The sequence below is a fragment of the Salarias fasciatus genome, chromosome 10 (genome assembly GCF_902148845.1).
Source record: "Salarias fasciatus chromosome 10, fSalaFa1.1, whole genome shotgun sequence".
In the NCBI taxonomy this organism is placed as follows: domain Eukaryota; kingdom Metazoa; phylum Chordata; class Actinopteri; order Blenniiformes; family Blenniidae; genus Salarias; species Salarias fasciatus.
The window spans coordinates 11,860,668-11,878,595 of NC_043754.1; the positions used below are offsets into that span (position 1 = coordinate 11,860,668).

Sequence of the window (17,928 nt, forward strand, 5' to 3'; positions counted from 1 at the left end):
CGTTATCGAGGTGAACTGCTTAATATTATCGTGATATTGATTTGAGGCCATATCGCCCAGCTCTAGTAAGTGATTTAAACCATAATGCATAAGAGCACAATGTGAATAATTTCAGTTAATTTTCTTGTGCTCTTTTGCATTATGGTTATGCAAGTTTTTTTTCTCTTTTAGATCAAAACTGAACTGAGGAACAGGCTGCAAGGGGAGCATCTTGCTGCATGCATGCGCATCAGCATAAATGGACCTGACCCCCGATCCTTTCCGTACCGAAAGGCATTGGAGATCTTTTTTACAAAACCAAGAAAAATACACTGCTCTGACACAAACTGTCAGCTTTGCAACTAGCTTTGCAAGTGGCTTTAAATGGCTATTTTTCCTTCATTTTTTTTATTTCGCTTTTCTTTTTGGTTCTGTTTATGTTAAAGCAGGCTTAAGATGTATCTAGAATAAATAATACATGGTTCATAAACCAGTTTGACTAGGTTATTGTGAATGCACTTATCAAAGACCGCAACGTCCTCCTACACCGCCCGGCCCACCACCACAAGTAAATTCTCAACCTAGGGGAAACACTGTATCCACTTTGGCTGCTTACATAAAACAAGGTCTAAAGGTACTCGTCACTAATATGAGCTAGCTTTTTCTGAGTTTTACCAAGACTTTCTTCTCTGTAAACATGTTTTTTTTTTCTTAATATACATAATTTTCCTGTGGGACCCTCTTCACTTACAGTTGGAATTCTGTTTTATTAACACCGCTGGAACGTAAGAATGTCTGACTTATCAGATGTGTGCTTTACAGGTAACACTCATGATGGAGGAAGAAAAAAACAAGATCCAAAGTGAAGGTATGAATTTGTCCGTAAGTCAAGAGAGTCCTCGGGAAACAAGTCAGAATGGGACTGTCCTGCCTGTAAGTGTGAGACACAAACTCCAGGTTGTTCACTCTCTTCACTCGTGGCGTCAAATGCTCATCTTTTAGTTGTATTTCTTCACAGGCAGCAGAAGCCAAGACTGTGCCCACGCAGTCTTTTTCCTCCCTGCTGCCGAAGGCTCTTTCTGCTGTGCTGCATCCGGCGGTAGCCCCGGGGCTGAGCTCCGACCCCAGGCCCAGCAGAAATCCAGAGAAGGGCGCTTCCAACCTGGAAGTGCTGCAGACAGAGCTGAGAGACCTGAAGGAGCAGTTTGAACAGATGAAAAGTCAACACAAGTACGGCTTCCTCTCTTTTAGAACTGCAATACGGCATGACCGCTTTGAGTTGTGATTTCTATCAAAAATTGTCCACAAATGTGTCTAAATCAGTGTTAGTGAGCACTTATCCTTTGCTCGGATAATCCCTCCACCTCGCAGGCGTGGCGTATCAAGATCCTGATAAGATAGCAGGACTATTGCACAGGTGTCTGGTTCGCCGTGATGAAAGGCCAATCTGAAATGTGCACTTTTATCACACGGCACATTGCCACGGATGAGCTGTGATGGAGCGTGCAGTTGGCACGCTGACCGCAGGAATGTCCCGCCAGAGCTGCTTCCCGTAAATCGAACGTTCAGTTCTTTACCTTGAGCCGTCTGCAGAGGCGTGTCAGGGGAATTCGGCAGCTCATCCAACCAGCCTCACGACGTGTTAGCGCACCAGCCCACCACCTAATGCAGGTTTCCTGACGTCGGTGTTGTGTGTGGAATGGCCCGTGTTGGCGGTGGGGTGTTACGGTATCGGCAGCCGTACATTATGGACAACAAACACTGACCCATTCCCACATAGCAAAATTAGTATGGCCCAGTAGTGGCCCACACTTCTCACTTACACTTGGCCCACATACCGCAATGAATTACGGCACTTGGGAGGGCCACCTCTGGTTGCCACATATTGCCCATGATTGTGCCATGTCTCAGCCACCTATTTAGCCATATGTGGCCCTGTCCTGGCCCAGTGTTGGGCGAGGTAAGTTTTAGTTTTTCTCCCAGACGTCAACCACCTGTATGACCACAGCTGGCCCGAAGGAGGACCAGACAAGTTTCAGAACTGGTTCCAGATGTCAGCCTCAACTAAACCGTAACCGGGCCACTTCTTTAATACACTCACTTGCCGTATTTGGCACAGAAAACAAAATGCTCCAACAATGACAGTTTCAAATATTTATTTATTGATACAATTACAATATCATCTTAAAACAGTATATAAAATTAACAAGTTTAATACTATACATTTTTAAAAGCAAAGCAAAAGTTTTATACAACATATATACCACACTGAATACAAATGCCCCCCAAAAGTGAGATATGTAGTTGAAAACAGTAATGAAGCAGCAGAAATAAAGTTTGGGGTAAGTGGAAAACTTGTGAAGGACTGGACAAAGCGGAAGTTACTCTTACTGAAATGAATACAACAGAACAATTCGATGTAGTATAGTGTATAGTGGTAGTATAGAGTATAGTGGATGTTGAGCACATACAGAAGTCCAAACAGCACAGCAGTGAGTAGTCCTTGATGCCATGCAGGATGATCTGATCCTCCAGCACCACAGCCAGATCCGTCAGATCCTCCCCTTCTGGTATTCTGAGGATTCCCACGTTCAGTCCCCTCGTCACGTCGTCCTCCATGTCTGTGGGCTCCTCAGAGATAAAAAGAAAAACAAAAAAAGCACTGTTAGAGTTTTTACTTGTCTGCAAGTTCCAAAAAAGACATTTAACTCTAAAGTCCACTGGTTTGCTCCTGCTAGATCCATGTTGTCTCACATGGGTTTGGAGAGACTTTTGAGACTTGAAAAAGCACACAATCACTGTAAATGCAAAGGAGAGCTAAACTTCTTCCATCATGACCACGGCTGGTTCTGTAGTGTTCAAGTGTTCTTCTGGGTTTCCCGTGACAGAAGTGCAAAACTTACCTGTCCATCTCATCCAAGACGCAGCCAGGTGGAGCAAATACGATGAGCTACAACAGAAAATCTCATATTAGTACAGTGACAATGGTTACAGTACACTCAACAATCATAACTGTTTTGATTTTCTAGAGGCATGCACATACACTTGCCTACTAGTGCACTGATAATATAGTTTTTGTGTCAAATTCAACAATTTGCAGGACTTAAAAGCTGAAAAATATTTTAGGTGGGCTGAGGGCAGCATCATTGTGCTGTATATTCCTCAACTAAATTGAAGACTTGGACCTTTAATTTAATAAAAATAGTGAACACCATTTTCACTTAAAACTGAAAAATGCTTGTTTTTGAATTAGCCTTTTAATGTCAGAAACATGTCTGGAATCTGTTCTGACAGATTTACAAGACTGACAGATTTAATCCTCCCGCCTGCACGCACTCTGCTCCTGCACCCCCACCCGCGTGCCCCACGTGACTCCCCCATCCGCGCACTCCTCTGCGTGCACACCCCAAGCACACAAACCGACAGTCTGCTACGCCATCTCCCCCCGCACCCACAAACGTCGTCAAACGTTGTCTGCTTTATTTCAACTGGCGTTTTCATGGTGCAGTCTGCACAGAGCAGACTGGATTCATGTCATTCACTGGGACAAGTTGTGAATTAACATGTTTAAAAACGCAAAGAGTGTCCCGCTCGTTGTCTTGAGGAGCTCCAGTTAGCATAGCTAAAAGTTAGCTAAAAGTCTCACGTTTAGCCTTCTAATAACTTAACAATTTAAAGGCAAGAAAAAACCTCTGGGTAGTATTCATATCACTCGGTGACTTACCTTTTCTGAAGATGTGAGCGTGACTGAAGCCAGACTGAAGGAATACGTCGCGTGCAGCTGCAGAAACTGGCGGACAGCAGAACCGCCGGGCTGTTTGAATGCACGTTCAACGTGCTGACGTCATCAGAAATGTCCAATGAGGAAAAGTATCATCGGTTCAAATTCCTAATTCCACTGGAATCGTTTTAATAAGTTTGGAAAGTTTTCTTTAGTGACCACAACATAAACATAACATCTTGAGTTATCACAACTGTTTCAATAATTTGAAGTCCTGCTGACTAAAATTCTTAATTTATCATGACTAATTGGTAGAATTATTTTTAACGGTGTACAATTTTAAAAGAAGAAATTTATATAAGGACCAAGCAAGTAAAACTTGTTTATGGAAGTTTGAAAGATGAACAGGATTTTTTTCAATGTTATAGTTACACTCTAGAGGAAGTTTTAGGCCTCCAACCAGATAGCATGGCTAGACATAAAAATCCACATTTTTTCACAACACTTTGACACATGTAATCTTAAATTTTTTGTTTAGAGTATCGAAGTCTATGAAGTTGAGTCCTTCATTCTCATATGTATTCACGACAACAGGTTTTTTTCCAAAAATATTTAAAAAGCATCTTATCCATGCACTAGATGGTTTTATTATCAACATATAAAAAAGGGCTGTGTAGGTGAGTCTCGAGACTCCCTCTGCTTTTGATTTAAGTATTCTTGATTTTCAGTGATGCTGTGGATAATGCTTCACTTTATAAAATAGTCATGAATTTTGTACTTTTTTTCAGATTTAAGTTTGAATAGCAAAAAATATATTATAATCAAATAGTAGGCTACAGCAGTAACAAAACTGTAATTTTGAAGTTATATATATTATGTATGCTATATGCTAGAATGAAAATGAGTGGTTTTAATGATAGTAAATGGGCCCAAAATCTTCTCCAGGAAAAAGTGTGATTTTTATTTGTCTATGATGTTATTGAAATGTCAACATACATTAAAAAAAAATCAAATCTTTGTCAGATTTCACAGAATGAACAACATGAATGAGAGCACAAATAAACTGATCAGCCTCAAGAAATAGGCCAAAAATATTGTGTATTAAAAGAAGCCAATTAAAGTTAATGGTTTTTCACACCTGAAATTTAAGTTTTATTGCATTTGGTACAAACAATAATATCGGTCATTGTGAGCTTATCTTTACATGAAGAACAGACCCGGGCCACATGTGGCCCACAGTTCAAATTTGATATGTGGGCCACATACTAAACTTAACATCTGGCCCACATCTTTTTTTCCACCTTAAAGTGATACCAACTGAATGCCACCTGTGGCCCACCGCTCTTTTTTGACACGTGGGCCACATATTAAACTCAATATCTGGCCCACATTCGGTTTGCCACCTTAAAGACGGCACCACCTCCGCCACATCTGGGCCACGTTTGGTTCACATGCTGTATGCCAGTGCCGACCGAATGCCACCTGTGCCAGCTTCCAGCCAGATGTGGCCCAAGTGTCTCTGCTATGTGGGTTGTTGTGCCATTCATTCACCGCCATCGCCTCACGTGCAGCAGTGATAAGGCACGAGGATTTTTTTTAGAGGGACTTTCCGTTCTGAGACACAACTGTGAAATGACCCTGCTGTCTAATCAGCATCTTGATCTGCCACACCCGTGAGGTGGAAGGATGATCTAAGAAGTACCTTTGTGAACAATATTTGAGAGAAATAGGTACACAGAAAAAGTCTTGGATCTTTGTTCAGGAATAACGGGAGCAAAAACGAAAGTGATCTGTTTATATATATATATATATATATATATATATATTTTTTTTTTTTTCCATTTTATTCTAGACTATTTTAGTGGATTGAAGATCCTCTGCCACTGCAAGAGTTTCTGCACTGAAGTTGTTTGTTTTTTTAATCAGTAGCACTTCACTTGCATTTATTGCCCCTGTTCTAACTTTTTTTAAGATTTATTGCTGCCATCAAATTCATAAGAGTAAATAGCTTTATTGAATGGGTCTCGTTAGTGTCTCATTTTCCAAATTATATTTGCCTTACTGTGAGTAAAATATGCCGTTTAAGAGAATAACACATCAGTGAATATTGTATTCCTGATCAAGAGATGCCACAACTGAAGCTGAAAAGATTTTTTCTTTGATCAGCCTGAAGAACATGAGTAGTTTACTGTATGAGTAGTATGAGTAGTTTACTTAGTTTACTGATTTGACACTATTTTGTGTTTCAGCAAAGAAATCAAACTTCTGATGAATGAGCTTGATGAGGAGAAAAGGATTCGCTTGACTTTACAGGTGACGCAGCATTTTCTGTAAAATATTCACTTTTTAAACCAGTCAGTTTTAAGACTTATGTTTTTTTTTATATTTCACTGTAATATTCTAGATGGAAATCCAACGTATGAAGAAGCACATGTCTAAATGAACCTGAGATGCCAAGACAGAGATGCCGATTCAACACAAATCCTTCCATCCTCTTTTTTTTTCAATGAAAGGATTTCTTTTTTGGTTATTGCTTTGACGATAATCACATTTATCTTTGCGATGGACTGCGGAGTGGGCTGACCAGGAGGACTCAGTGCTGCAAATACAAAGCTGCAGCACCGTGGTGGTGGACTCATAACGGGAAGACGCAACACACTGCTGTTTCTCAAAGCAGTGCATCGTCTCTTATATAAATATAAATAATTTTATTTACTTGTAAACCATTGCATCTTTGGTTATCTTTTTTTTTTGTAAGTGCTCAAGTTTCCATGCATATGAAATCTGCATTTCAGAAATTTTGACTGAGACAAGAAGATATTCAGTTCATCACCATTTGTTATTAGAGTGTTTATTAATAATAAAAGATAAATTCATATATACAAATAAATATATGCGTAGGAGTGAAACACTTTTAAAAAAGAGGGAGTCAAATCTTCTCTTCTCAGACAAAATGGAAATCTGTCTTTCTTTTTCAGTCTTAAGAAATCTGTGATGAAAAACAAACAAATAAATAAATCTGGAGTGGAATGTGTTTGCATGTTCAGCAGGTTGTAGGTCTGTGCCAGTGGGTTGTTCTGTGAATGTATGGAGACGGTTTGTTGAATCTCAGTGCTGAGATAAATTATCAACACATGAATGGAGATGAAATCCTTTTCAGATACATATGCTGAAAGGTGTCTGTGGTCACTTTCTCCTACCAAATATAAATAAAGTCCAAATTTGACTCTTTCATTAAAAAAAAAGTCCTTATACTTTATCAACATAAATACACACTAATGGCTTGATCACATTTCTATTTCAGACCAGCTGCTCTGATAAAACGTCACAGGTTTCTTTTGTTTCCCTGTGATTCTCCAGGAAAAGTGTCCTCAGCTTTAATAAGGGATCCGACTTTGTATTCAGAAGTTGGACTCTTCACAGGAAATGGGTTTGAAGGTGACCTCTTTGTTCTCTTCCAGAAGGACATCGTATCTACACAGGGGCCTGTAGGGAAGAGGGAAACCTCCGTCAGTGTCCAGTAGTTTAGCAGAAGAATTCTCTCAGTCATGAACTTTTACACGCCACACTTTTCAGTTTCATCTATGTGAGAAAATGTGAGAACTGTGAATCATTTTCCTTCCACTTCACCATTACGCAGCAGGTTGCGTTGACTGGTCACATAAAATCCCCCCAGAATTTACATTTGTGGTTGGAAGGTAAAAAATCTCAAGGGCTATTAATACTTGCCCACCTGTGTTTCTGTTCCAGCGACGTGAGCCGGACTCGGAGGATGCGGAGCTTATATGTGGGCTTGAGCACGTTCCCGGTGGAGAATTTCAGAGACACTTTTTTTACTGATGAGATTTCTTTATCAAACTGGCCGAGCAGGCTGGTCACTGTGTATTTCTTGAATTCTAACTGTTTGCTGATGTAGACAAAAAAAAAAAAAAGAAGAGTTTAAAAGCGGTAATAAATACTTTCAACATGATCTCTTAAATAAACGGAGGACTTACTGGTCTATGGTTGCGACTGCTTCTTCTCCTCCATCGCCATAGAGCTTAACAGTCAAGTATCCCCAACGTACTTTCTTATTCCAGATCATCACTTCCACCTTATAGTTCGTACCTGAGAAGGACATGTTTTTTTTTCATGAACAAAACTTTTCCTACCACCTGAATGATTTTACTTTCTTCATCTGAATATAAATACAAATATATGGTAGCACAGGCATTAGCAATATACTGTCACGATTAACACTCAATCCTCACTCATAGTCACTCATTTCACTTTTCATACCAGGATAAAGGTTTGATAATTAAGATGATAAATATATTATTAGAAAAAACATTAACTAGCAGCTCCAATTGTAAGAAAAAGAAATATATCTTAGAACATATAACAACTGATAACATGGAACTGACTTTCAGCATTTAAAGCAACTGATATTTAAACCTTCACCTTGAAAACATATAAAAAAAATGTGATATCATTTAACAGACAAGGTGGTTGACTATTTGTGGTTCTTCAGCACTGCAGTCATTGGTTGTGACTTACGGCAGAATGGAGACTGCTCGTTAGTTGTGAAGTAGACTTTGGTCTGATAAAGTTCCAGCAGGACGTCTTTCCACGCTGTGATATCATAACCTGGAATTTGATAAAACAACAGTGTAAAAATTAAAGACGTGATGGTGAGAAGAAAGCACAAAACACTACATTAAGCCCATATTCATTTTCCCCTCCAAAATATTTATAGGAAACATATCTTAGGAAGTATTTAACACAACGAAATCCTCCTTTCATGTATGTATATAATTAGTGTTTTTGGTGTTCATAATTTGCATGATTTCGAACCATTTAAAAAAACCAACAGCAAAAAAAGTGAAACTTCACAAACCGAAAATGGGACATCCTGCAGCACCGAACCGGTCACAGTTTATGCAGTTACCATCCAGAAACTCTTCATAGGAAGAGCAGGGAAAGGCCCTGCTGACACATCTCTGATTCAGAGATTCCAGAAAGAGGAACACCGATCTCTGGTGATCACATTTCAGATACGACCCTCCTGTTGGGAAACGACAGACGATTTTTCTTAAGAAAGTTCAGTTCCTGTTATCAGGAATTTCCCTGTTTTTTCATGAGCTTACCAGAAAGGATGGTTTTTGGGCAGCCGGGCTGGTCTGTTCCTCCGTTAGGGTAGAAATCAATGTGACCAAGAGGTTTTCTGAAGCCCAGCGCTGTAAAGACAGCGCAACAGCAACCAGAGCAATAATATTTTTACTCATAACTGCAGTGGGCACATCCTCATATGAAGAAAACATTTAAATATTAAATCAAACACTCACAATCTATGTCTGTGTGCAGCACGTCCACAAACTGGGCGTCCGTGGGATCCAGCCGGGCATCTGGAGGTTTGCCAGTGAACGTGGGCCCAGCAGGATCCAGACCTGCACACATCAGCAGCGGTTTAGAGGTGATTTTGATTTGAAGGCAACATGATGACATTTATCTGCTTTCACTGCACAATCTGTCCTCTGGATTGTATCAAAACTACTGCAGTTCATTGTGACTCCTGCTGAAGCAAATGTGGTGTAGCTGTGCTGAAGCAGCGTTTTGTGTTGTCAGAAATGTCCTTGTCACTCTATTGTGGCTTCTTATTTGAAATTGAAGGTAATATAAGTGTTGCGCCTATTACTAAATCCCCCTTTTCAAGATGTTAATGTGTGTGAAGGTCACAGATGTGTGTAACTGTAATTCTTTCTTTAGGATTCAGGGTAAAGACATTTTGGTATGTCAGGCTTCAGGGATGCAGCAACAGTAATGGTTAAATCTAATCTATCTGGCGTTGAAAATATGGGCTGGGCGCTTAAAGTGGCCCACAGGAGGATCAAATGTGAGATTAGCAGAAATAACACAAGACTAAAACCAAGAACTGTACAACTGACTGCACAATTCAGCAGTGAAAACCAGCTGGAGGTTTTTCCAGGTGAATTATATGAAGATCAGAGGATGGGATCAGCAGAACATGCATACTGCCCCATGCAGCATGTGACCGGCGGCCACTGAATCACTGAATAAAGATACGTTTGACACCCTTTTCTAGAGCCTCTTCCAGTTAGCACTGGGCAAAAGACAGAATAGATCCTGGACTGATAAACCCCACACCTCACTGTCAATTCAGATTTTTGTAGAGTTCAGGATAGAAAATCTTTTGATGGGTGCGAAGCTCTGAAAGGTGATTTAAGCATTTCATGCAGACGTTCTTGAAGAAATGTTTTGGGTGTCTCGCTTACCTGTGATTCTACCGATTGCTCCGTTCAAGTTCGCCCCGACAAAGCCTGATATGTGAGCTCCGAGGCTGATCCCTATCATGTGGATGGAGCTCAGAGACGCCCCGTTATCCTGAAACGATCAGCGATAAGTCTCACTGCACAAAACATGACAGAGAAGAGATGGCCACACAGTGTCGGTAATGTCACAGACCTTCATTGCTTTGATGAAAGCGGTGAGGTTGTCCGCCGTTTTGTGTGTGTTCTCCACTGATTTGAAATAATTCACATTAGCAGCTCCGTGGTTCCAGTCCACCACGATGATGTTGCTGTCCGACCTGTTCAGCAGCACCTCCGTCAGGTCGCGCAGCCACACCGGCGGAGATCCAGTGGGGCGATACCCGTGGATGACGAAGATGGAAGGTCTGGACAGGTTGAAATGCGGATGGGTGGACAGGTTGGCGTGGGACAAGAGCGTGGCGCAGGTGGCATTCTCCCTGGTGTACAGTAACAAGTTGACCTTGACGTCGGTGCCGATGATTGCATCGGAAAGATCAAGATCTGTAAATTCGTGACAACTTCGAGCTGCGGGTGAAGAAAGACAGAAGAACAAAGACAGATCGTCGTCATCCTGATCTCACTGCTCAGTAGAAATGTAAGATTGCATGATATTTCATAACCAGTCTCATGGTTGCATGACTCAACGTGGGTTTGTTCTATGCAGTTCTTACTTTAAACAATTGCTACTGCTTAACTGATACACACACACACACACACACGCTCTTAAATAACTTCACGTGCATGTATGTAGAGTATCTCAGCTGAGAGCCATGTGTACTTTACAACCACAGCGAACTCTGTTTGTTGAGATATCGGTTTCCTCACAGTCTACCAGTTCCTCAAAAGTTGCTTGACTGTACACACACGTTGCCATGCCATATTTGTTCTTTAAGAGCACATACACATGCACAAGACTGAGACACTCAGTAAGATATTTCGCATTTGGATGTGTCACGTATCGTTCTTACCTTTGTATATTTGAACAGTTAAGAGCAGGACGGGTGCCAGGTATCGCTGCAGGAACATGCTTTACACAAACAACGTGCAAGCAGACTGAAATGAGCATAAGAGTAAAAAAAAAAAAAGACATTAATCATACATTCAATCAAACTACGTATCTGTGAAAGAATTAACAGCAAATCCCACAAACAAGTATTCCTGTGTACATGTTTTCCATCCAATTTTATTGCCAGAAACTGAGAAACAGGCTGGTTACTTATCTACTAACCTGCTGATGACCTGTGTTCTTAGTTTTGGGGTTTAAAAAACAAAAAAAACAACAACAAAAAAAAAAAAAACACCCTTTGCCGTGTTGGTGATATTCCATTAACTTAAAATCAGGTTCCTTTCCCCACTGTAACTAATCATGACAGGAGAGAGTGATTATAAGTGAAGCTGAAGACGCCTTGGCTGCACTGACAGCCTGATCTTATCTCCACTTTCCTTTGGGAACTCTGTGTTCACTGTCAGCTGTGTGTTGAGCGTCTTCCCTCATGAAACTTGTCAAACTTGTAGCGTTGATTCAGAGTCCTACCTTTGATGAAATGTTTCGTCTCCCGCCGTATCAAAGATCCAGACTGCTGGTTACCCCTCTCCTGGAACTCCACATACTTGATCAGCCTTCAGGAAGTGTGAGGAAGAAGAGCAGAGCAAGGCTCCCGCCCCACATGCTCTCTCTCTCTCTGGTGGCCACACCTCTCACCCCAGGTTATTGTGCTCACAGGTGAAACATTCCATTCCAGTGGAAGTCTCTCCTGCTTCGAACTGAAACCGGTTTTGTGGTGATTAACTTGTTAATGTGATTTCAGTGTGGGGGAAAAAAAACATCCTAAGTATGAATGAGCATGAGATTTTTTTTAAATGTAACTTCTGAATAAAATGTCACACATTCTTCTCTGGACAGGAAGCTTCTTCAGTGTCCCAGATCAGATCAGTGTGTGCCGGCCACAGTGCAGTTATGTGCAGCGCACGATAAAAATGTGATGACGATTTAACAGCAGCCGCAGTTGAAGGTGCGACTTCTGGCTGTCGTAAACTTGTGCGAGTTTCAGTGGAGTGTTTCAGGGTGAATCATTCATGTGTTTGAGCAACTATTCAACTGCTGCTCAGCGACGGCTTGGATGATGCAAAAAGAAAGTAAATGAAAAAATAATACATTCATTTTGTTTAAACTTGTGCTTTAGTAATGATGAAATTATTCTTGCTCTGATAAATCAGTGTTATGTAGTACTTGGCACATATTACATCCTGTGTCTGCTTCTTCATCGTAATAAAGGTTCAAAGATTAACCTTGTGTTTATGTAAACACGATAAAGATATTAATCGTGGTGTGACTGTTATATTGTGTGTAAACCTGAAACATAGTCAGGTTGGCAGAAGCACAGCAGGTGTCCATGGAGATTTCAGAGCCAAATGAATATTATTGTATCATTTTAAATTAATTTTCCTGAACTGAAATGCTGAAACACATTTCTATAAACACAATAAAATCAATCAAATTTCAAGAACAAAAGAAAAAAGAAACACTAAGAATGATTTGACAGAAATAAGTGAAATCAAAGAGAAATTCAAAGCATATTATATTGCAAAACCACATGAAACTGAATGAAAGATATAAATATATTAAGAATAGAATGTACAAAAGTCTTGAAAAGAAATAAGACAATAATACAGCTAATGAAATAAAATATTAAAAGTTGCTGGTATCATATGGTGTTAAAACAGGGTGAAGCTGCAGCTTATGTGGTATTTTAAACAAGCAGTAAGGTTCAGACAGACTGGGTCACTCAAACAGCTGCAACAAGAAGGCACAAGAGCAGGTTATTGATTATAAGATGGACCCAAACGCCAGCATGGCGAACTTGGGACAACTTTGACATATGTTTCGATTAATGGTCTGTGTTTGGTTCCAAAGGACGTCTGAAACTTTCAACATGGCTGATCTAAATTCACCCTGCGTTCAGTGTCCCACTGAAAACTATTCATCTCTGTCCCACAGACATGAAAAGACGTAAAAGGTTTGTGCGTTTTTAATATCAGGGAACGTAATGGTGAGACATCTGGTCTATGACCCAAAGAAAAGACAGTCTCCTCTTGCTCAGTATTGACTGAAAACACAGCCTGTGCTTTTCTGAAACGCCTTCAACAGAGTGGCTTGAACTTTGCTCACTCCAATCAGCCGTGAACGGGGCTGGCTGGTAGGATGCATGCTTGAAAAGAGACACACAGTGTGAAAGTCGACCCTGTGTGTTCCAGTAAGGCCAGGCGGGAGAAGCAGCAGGTGTGTGGGAGGCCAACAAAAACCTCCAGGATGGCTGGAAAGAGACGAGGCCGAGGAAACAACACCCAGCAGCAACAACAACAACAAACCCCACGTAACCAGAGACGACGCCAGAGCAGGGTAAGTCAGCTTCTGGTGGAATAAACCAAGAAAATCCCTTCAGGGAGATCCTGGCTTTGTCATTTTTGTCCACTTTTCTATGTGGAGATAAGAAGAAGTAAAGACACAAAGTGAAAATGTCTCTGTTATTTTTTAACTAGTTTTCAATTTCCCACTGGAGATATTTTACCTGGGAAATTTTATAACTCTAACAAAGTAGAGCTGAGTCCTTTATGCCTGGAAAGCTACGTGTAAAGTTCTAAGAAATGTTACACGGCATGATTGATTAAGTAATTCGGTATAACTAAAAGATTAATTGTTTTTGTGGTAAACACACCATGGTTGGAAGTGACTTAGTTTATATTCCTACAACATCTTCTGCAGTGTTATTGTCTGTATTGTGCAAATCATTAAGACTGTGTATCTGACGCTTTACTTCAGGGGGTAAAGATTCAATTTCTTTCAAATGACAAAGATCATGGAACAAAATGTGCAATGAGTAATGTGCAATTCATCAAAATAAACAATTGTACACTTTTATGCAATCGCGGAGACAAGAGCCCCTTTAAACGTGAGTTCAAAGTATTTATTATGTCACAGAAGATAAAGGTGCATCGATGTATCGCCACACAACACAAAGTCCATCGGCTATTAGGCTCCTCGTGACTACAGAGTGCCGAGAGCCTTCAGAGCCGTCTTAAACTGAAACTAGGTGGTCTCAACCCTTTGGAAGCACCCGCTTCTATTGGAACATTACATTCTCAATGCTGCAGTGGCCGCGTGGCTTTATGTTGTCTTTCTGCGTGCGCTTTCGTTTATCAAAAGCAGCATGAGTGCAGGTGACACCTTCTTTTTCCCACGCTCCAAACACACACAGGTTAGGTAAACTGGGAAAGTCGATCCTAAGCATTCACATGTTGATAGATACATCAAGGATGTGAACTCAACTACCAACATGCAGCACAAGGTTCAGAGGCTTTAACCTCTTTCCCCGTCTGTCTCCTTTCTGTGTTCAGGCTCTGCGGGAGCCGGCAGCTTTCGCCAAATCTACGGGCTGCGAGTTGGAAGTCCCCCATGAAAAACTGACCATTGCTCAAGCAAAAAGAGGAACACCAGGTTATCACTGAGAGCATTGGATGATAACGCGATATTAACTCTGGATGTGTAGTTTAGTCATCAGGACAATTGTACTTGTTTAAAGATGATGTTCTTTCATCCTGCAGCCCACCGTCCAGTGCGAGTCTACGCTGACGGAATCTTCGATCTTTTCCACTCGGGCCACGCTCGAGCTCTGATGCAGGCCAAAAACGTCTTCCCCAACACTCACCTGATAGTGGGAGGTGAAACACGAACTACACTCTTTCCTCCAACGGTGAATTAAATCAACCTCGCTTCAGGTGACTTCCTGCACGCCGTTTTCACCTCTTGTCTTTGTGCGCCTGCAGTGTGCAGCGATGAACTCACCCACAAGTTCAAGGGCTACACGGTGATGACGGAGGACGAGCGCTACGACGCCCTCAGGCACTGTCGCTACGTCGACGAGGTGGTGCGGGACGCGCCCTGGACCCTCACCACGGAGTTCCTCAAGTTGCATAAGGTCAAAGGTCATGCAATAACGGGACACATGGCTCCTTGCACTGTGATACAGAGTCAACAAGAGAGATAAGCATTCATCAGTCTGAGCCTTTCCGTGCGTGTCTGATAGATCGACTTTGTGGCGCATGACGACATCCCGTACACGTCTGCAGGATCGGAGGACGTTTACAAACACATCAAGGAAGCAGGTAAAGAGAAAGATTCTTCCCGCCACGGAGTCGTTCTTGTGTAATAATGTAGTTTGTGTCGCTGAGTCACACCGTGTGTTCGTTTCAGGAATGTTCGTGGCCACTCAGAGGACGGAGGGCATCTCCACATCTGATCTGATCACTCGCATCGTCCGAGATTATGACATCTACGTCCGACGAAACCTGCAAAGAGGCTACACTGCTCGGGAACTAAACGTTGGCTTTATTAATGTGAGAAAACAGCTTTTTTTTCATCAATGTAAAGAAAACCGTTTGAGTAAATCTAGAGCTCTATCTAAATTCAGCAAGCAGCAGCAAACATCGTACTTTGACTTTCTCCACAGGAGAAAAAGTACCGACTCCAGAACCAGGTGGACAAAATGAAGGAAACAGTCCGTACAGTGGAGGAAAAGTCCAAACACTTGGTTCACAGAGTGGAGGAGAAGAGCCAGGACCTCATCCATAAATGGGAAGAGAAGTCCAGAGAGTTCATCAGCAACTTCCTGGAGCTTTTTGGACCGGATGGTGCCTGGGTAAATATGCTTTAATATGAGACGCTGGAATACTGCGCCTGATGGAATGAAGCTGATTTCAGCTAGATGAAGTGTTTCTTGGCTAAAAGTTAATTCTGCCACGAAAGGCATAAAAATATTTGGCCAACCAGTGACAATGCAAGTTGACTTCATGAATGTAAGAGACAAAAGTTAACTTGAAAGGACTCGACCGAGGTAAAACGTGAATTGCAAATCATTCATCCATCAGTATTATTTATGATGAAAAAAAAAGTAAAGGTTTCACTTTGCTGAAAAACAACAGTATCACTCAAAACAGTATGAGCCAAACACAACATGAATCCATCTCAGTGAAACTCTGCCTGTTTTCTGTCTCCGTCCAGCATGTGATTCAGGAGAGGAGTGGCCGGATGCTCCAGGCTCTCTCGCCCTACACTTCCCCCCGAGCCTCCCCCAGCAGCAGCCCCACCCGAACACGTTCGGTCTCTCCCGACTCCTTCCCCTCCTCTGCCTCTGCCTCCCCACCTTCCTCTCCATCCTCACCCTCCTCACGCAAGAAGGGGAAGCGCTCCTCTTTCAGAGCTGCCTCTACATACAGCAGACATGTACAATGAGCTTGTCGCACTTCGGCCGTCTACTTCTTCAATGACCGTCATTAATCTAACGTCATTAATCAAAAGTCATGTTAATTTATTATTATTGGCACAGTGGAGCACAGGTGAAATATTCTAATGTAAATAATGTGTCTTTAAATTTCAAAAAATAAACATGTAACATTAAGATTTAACTTGAATGTGTTTTCTGTCTATTTTCCTTCCACATAATTTGTGTCAGCTAGCCAAGACAATCTGCTCACTCTGAAAATTAGGTATATTTCAGGTCTAGAAGGGAAAACAACAGCAACCTATTGACACAGTCACAACTAGAATATGTTATCAAGATTGAAGGGACACCATTAAACTGGTTTTGATGATATTTAGCAGACAGGTTCCACTTCGTTAATGTTAATGATAACTCTCCAGCTTTAAAGTCAGACATGGAGTTCCACAGGGTTCTGTCCTAAGACCTACACTCTTCACATTGTACATACTTCCTGTAGCATCAGGAAACACTACATTAACTTCCACTGTTATGCAGATGATACACAAATCTACTAATCTATGAGGCCAGATGACATCGATCAACTTGTCAAACTAGAAGCTTGTCTTAAAGACATAAAAACCTGGATGAGTGTGAATTTTCCTTTTCTAAATTCGGATAAAAAAGAAGTTTATCGCATTTGGTCCAAAACACCTGACAGAAAAATCATATAAACATGTATTGACTCTGGATGGTGTTACTTTAACACTGTGAGGAACTTGGAAGTGACTTTCGACCAGGACTTATCCTTTAACTCCCACATCAAACAGGTCTTTAATACCTCCTTCTTTCACCTGTGCAATATTTCTAATATTGGGAACATGTGGGAAATTAATCCATGCATGTGTTGCCTCCAGAGTAGACTATTGTAATTCCCTGTTATCAAGGGGCCCCAACAACTGTCTAAAAAGTCTTCAACTGGTTCAAAGTGCTGCAGCAAGAGTTCTGAAGAGAACCAGCAGGAGAGATCATCTCAGCCCAATATAAACTTCTGTTCACTGGCTTCCTGTTTAAATATAGAATAGAATTTAAAATCCTTCTTTTAATCTATAAAGCGCTGAACAACCAGGCCCCATCATATCTTAAAGAGCTGTTAGTCCCATATTGCCCTAGGAGGACACTTTGTTCTGAGAGTGCTGGTTTACTGGAGGGTTTCTAGGTTCTCTAAAAGCAGAACAGGAGGCAGAGCTTTCAGCTGTCAGGCTCCTGTCATGTGGAACAAGCTCCTAGTTTCAGTTAGGGAGGCCAACACAGTCTGTTCTTTCAAGGCCAGGCTTAAGACCTTTTTTTGTCATTCATATTTTTATTGTGTTCTCGAAATCATGGTAGATGGTTTGTTTAAAAAGTAGTAGAAATACTTTTTTGAAACCTTTGGTGAGCACTTTTTTTTATCTCCTAATAAACAGAGCTCTGGACAAGGTGGTATAGTTGAATCAATGCTGAGCTGATTCTGAGAATCAATCTGTCAGTCCTATCCTTTCCTCTCTTTCTGTCCCCTCACCCCACCTGGAAGAGCAGAAAGCCGCCACCTCCGAGCCTGGTTCTGCAAAGGTTTCTCTGTTTAAAAAGGAGTTTTTCCTTTCCACAGTCACAAGTGCCAAGAAAT

The 17,928-nt window shown here is 41.3% G+C and overlaps 3 protein-coding genes across 3 annotated transcripts; 2 read left to right on the plus strand and 1 right to left on the minus strand.

The window, feature by feature from the left end:
• The first annotated feature begins 596 nt into the window (after positions 1-596).
• Positions 597-6,909, plus strand: LOC115396083 (SH3 domain-containing kinase-binding protein 1). Its single transcript, XM_030101848.1, has 5 exons — positions 597-613; positions 802-912; positions 998-1,209; positions 5,950-6,013; positions 6,105-6,909. The coding sequence occupies exons 2-5, from the start codon at positions 811-813 to the stop codon at positions 6,141-6,143; spliced, it is 417 nt and encodes a 138-aa protein (XP_029957708.1). The 5' UTR covers positions 597-613; positions 802-810; the 3' UTR covers positions 6,144-6,909.
• lipia (lipase, member Ia) lies at positions 6,526-11,681 on the minus strand. Its single transcript, XM_030101844.1, has 11 exons — positions 11,543-11,681; positions 10,977-11,061; positions 10,163-10,533; positions 9,973-10,081; positions 9,025-9,126; positions 8,827-8,916; positions 8,577-8,744; positions 8,237-8,326; positions 7,696-7,807; positions 7,434-7,607; positions 6,526-7,186 (listed from the first exon to the last, which is right to left on the minus strand). Exons 2-11 carry the CDS (start codon positions 11,032-11,034, stop codon positions 7,102-7,104), a joined length of 1,359 nt encoding a protein of 452 aa, XP_029957704.1. The 5' UTR covers positions 11,035-11,061; positions 11,543-11,681; the 3' UTR covers positions 6,526-7,101.
• A 1,637-nt stretch (positions 11,682-13,318) lies between these two features.
• Positions 13,319-16,317, plus strand: LOC115396081 (choline-phosphate cytidylyltransferase B-like). Its single transcript, XM_030101846.1, has 8 exons — positions 13,319-13,408; positions 14,404-14,503; positions 14,611-14,727; positions 14,833-14,984; positions 15,093-15,171; positions 15,260-15,402; positions 15,516-15,704; positions 16,067-16,317. The coding sequence occupies exons 1-8, from the start codon at positions 13,319-13,321 to the stop codon at positions 16,295-16,297; spliced, it is 1,101 nt and encodes a 366-aa protein (XP_029957706.1). The 3' UTR covers positions 16,298-16,317.
• The last annotated feature ends 1,611 nt before the right edge of the window (positions 16,318-17,928 follow it).

What these genes read in the sequence shown, in the direction of transcription:
- lipia (XM_030101844.1), bottom strand. Translation starts at nt 11,034, where the DNA reads ATGTTCCTGCAGCGATACCTGGCACCCGTCCTGCTCTTAACTGTTCAA. An exon ending in AGCAATCGGTAGAATCACAG is followed by an intron (nt 9,127 to 9,972) that starts GTAAGCGAGACA and finishes TGATGTGTGCAG; the next exon opens with GTCTGGATCCTGCTGGGCCC. An exon ending in CGAGCAGTCTCCATTCTGCC is followed by an intron (nt 7,808 to 8,236) that starts GTAAGTCACAAC and finishes TGTCCTTCTCAG; the next exon opens with GTACGAACTATAAGGTGGAA.
- LOC115396081 (XM_030101846.1), top strand. Translation starts at nt 13,319, where the DNA reads ATGGCTGGAAAGAGACGAGGCCGAGGAAACAACACCCAGCAGCAACAA. An exon ending in CACTCACCTGATAGTGGGAG is followed by an intron (nt 14,728 to 14,832) that starts GTGAAACACGAA and finishes GTGCGCCTGCAG; the next exon opens with TGTGCAGCGATGAACTCACC. An exon ending in TTGGACCGGATGGTGCCTGG is followed by an intron (nt 15,705 to 16,066) that starts GTAAATATGCTT and finishes GTCTCCGTCCAG; the next exon opens with CATGTGATTCAGGAGAGGAG.
- LOC115396083 (XM_030101848.1), top strand. Translation starts at nt 811, where the DNA reads ATGATGGAGGAAGAAAAAAACAAGATCCAAAGTGAAGGTATGAATTTG. An exon ending in AGAATGGGACTGTCCTGCCT is followed by an intron (nt 913 to 997) that starts GTAAGTGTGAGA and finishes ATTTCTTCACAG; the next exon opens with GCAGCAGAAGCCAAGACTGT. An exon ending in GGATTCGCTTGACTTTACAG is followed by an intron (nt 6,014 to 6,104) that starts GTGACGCAGCAT and finishes GTAATATTCTAG; the next exon opens with ATGGAAATCCAACGTATGAA.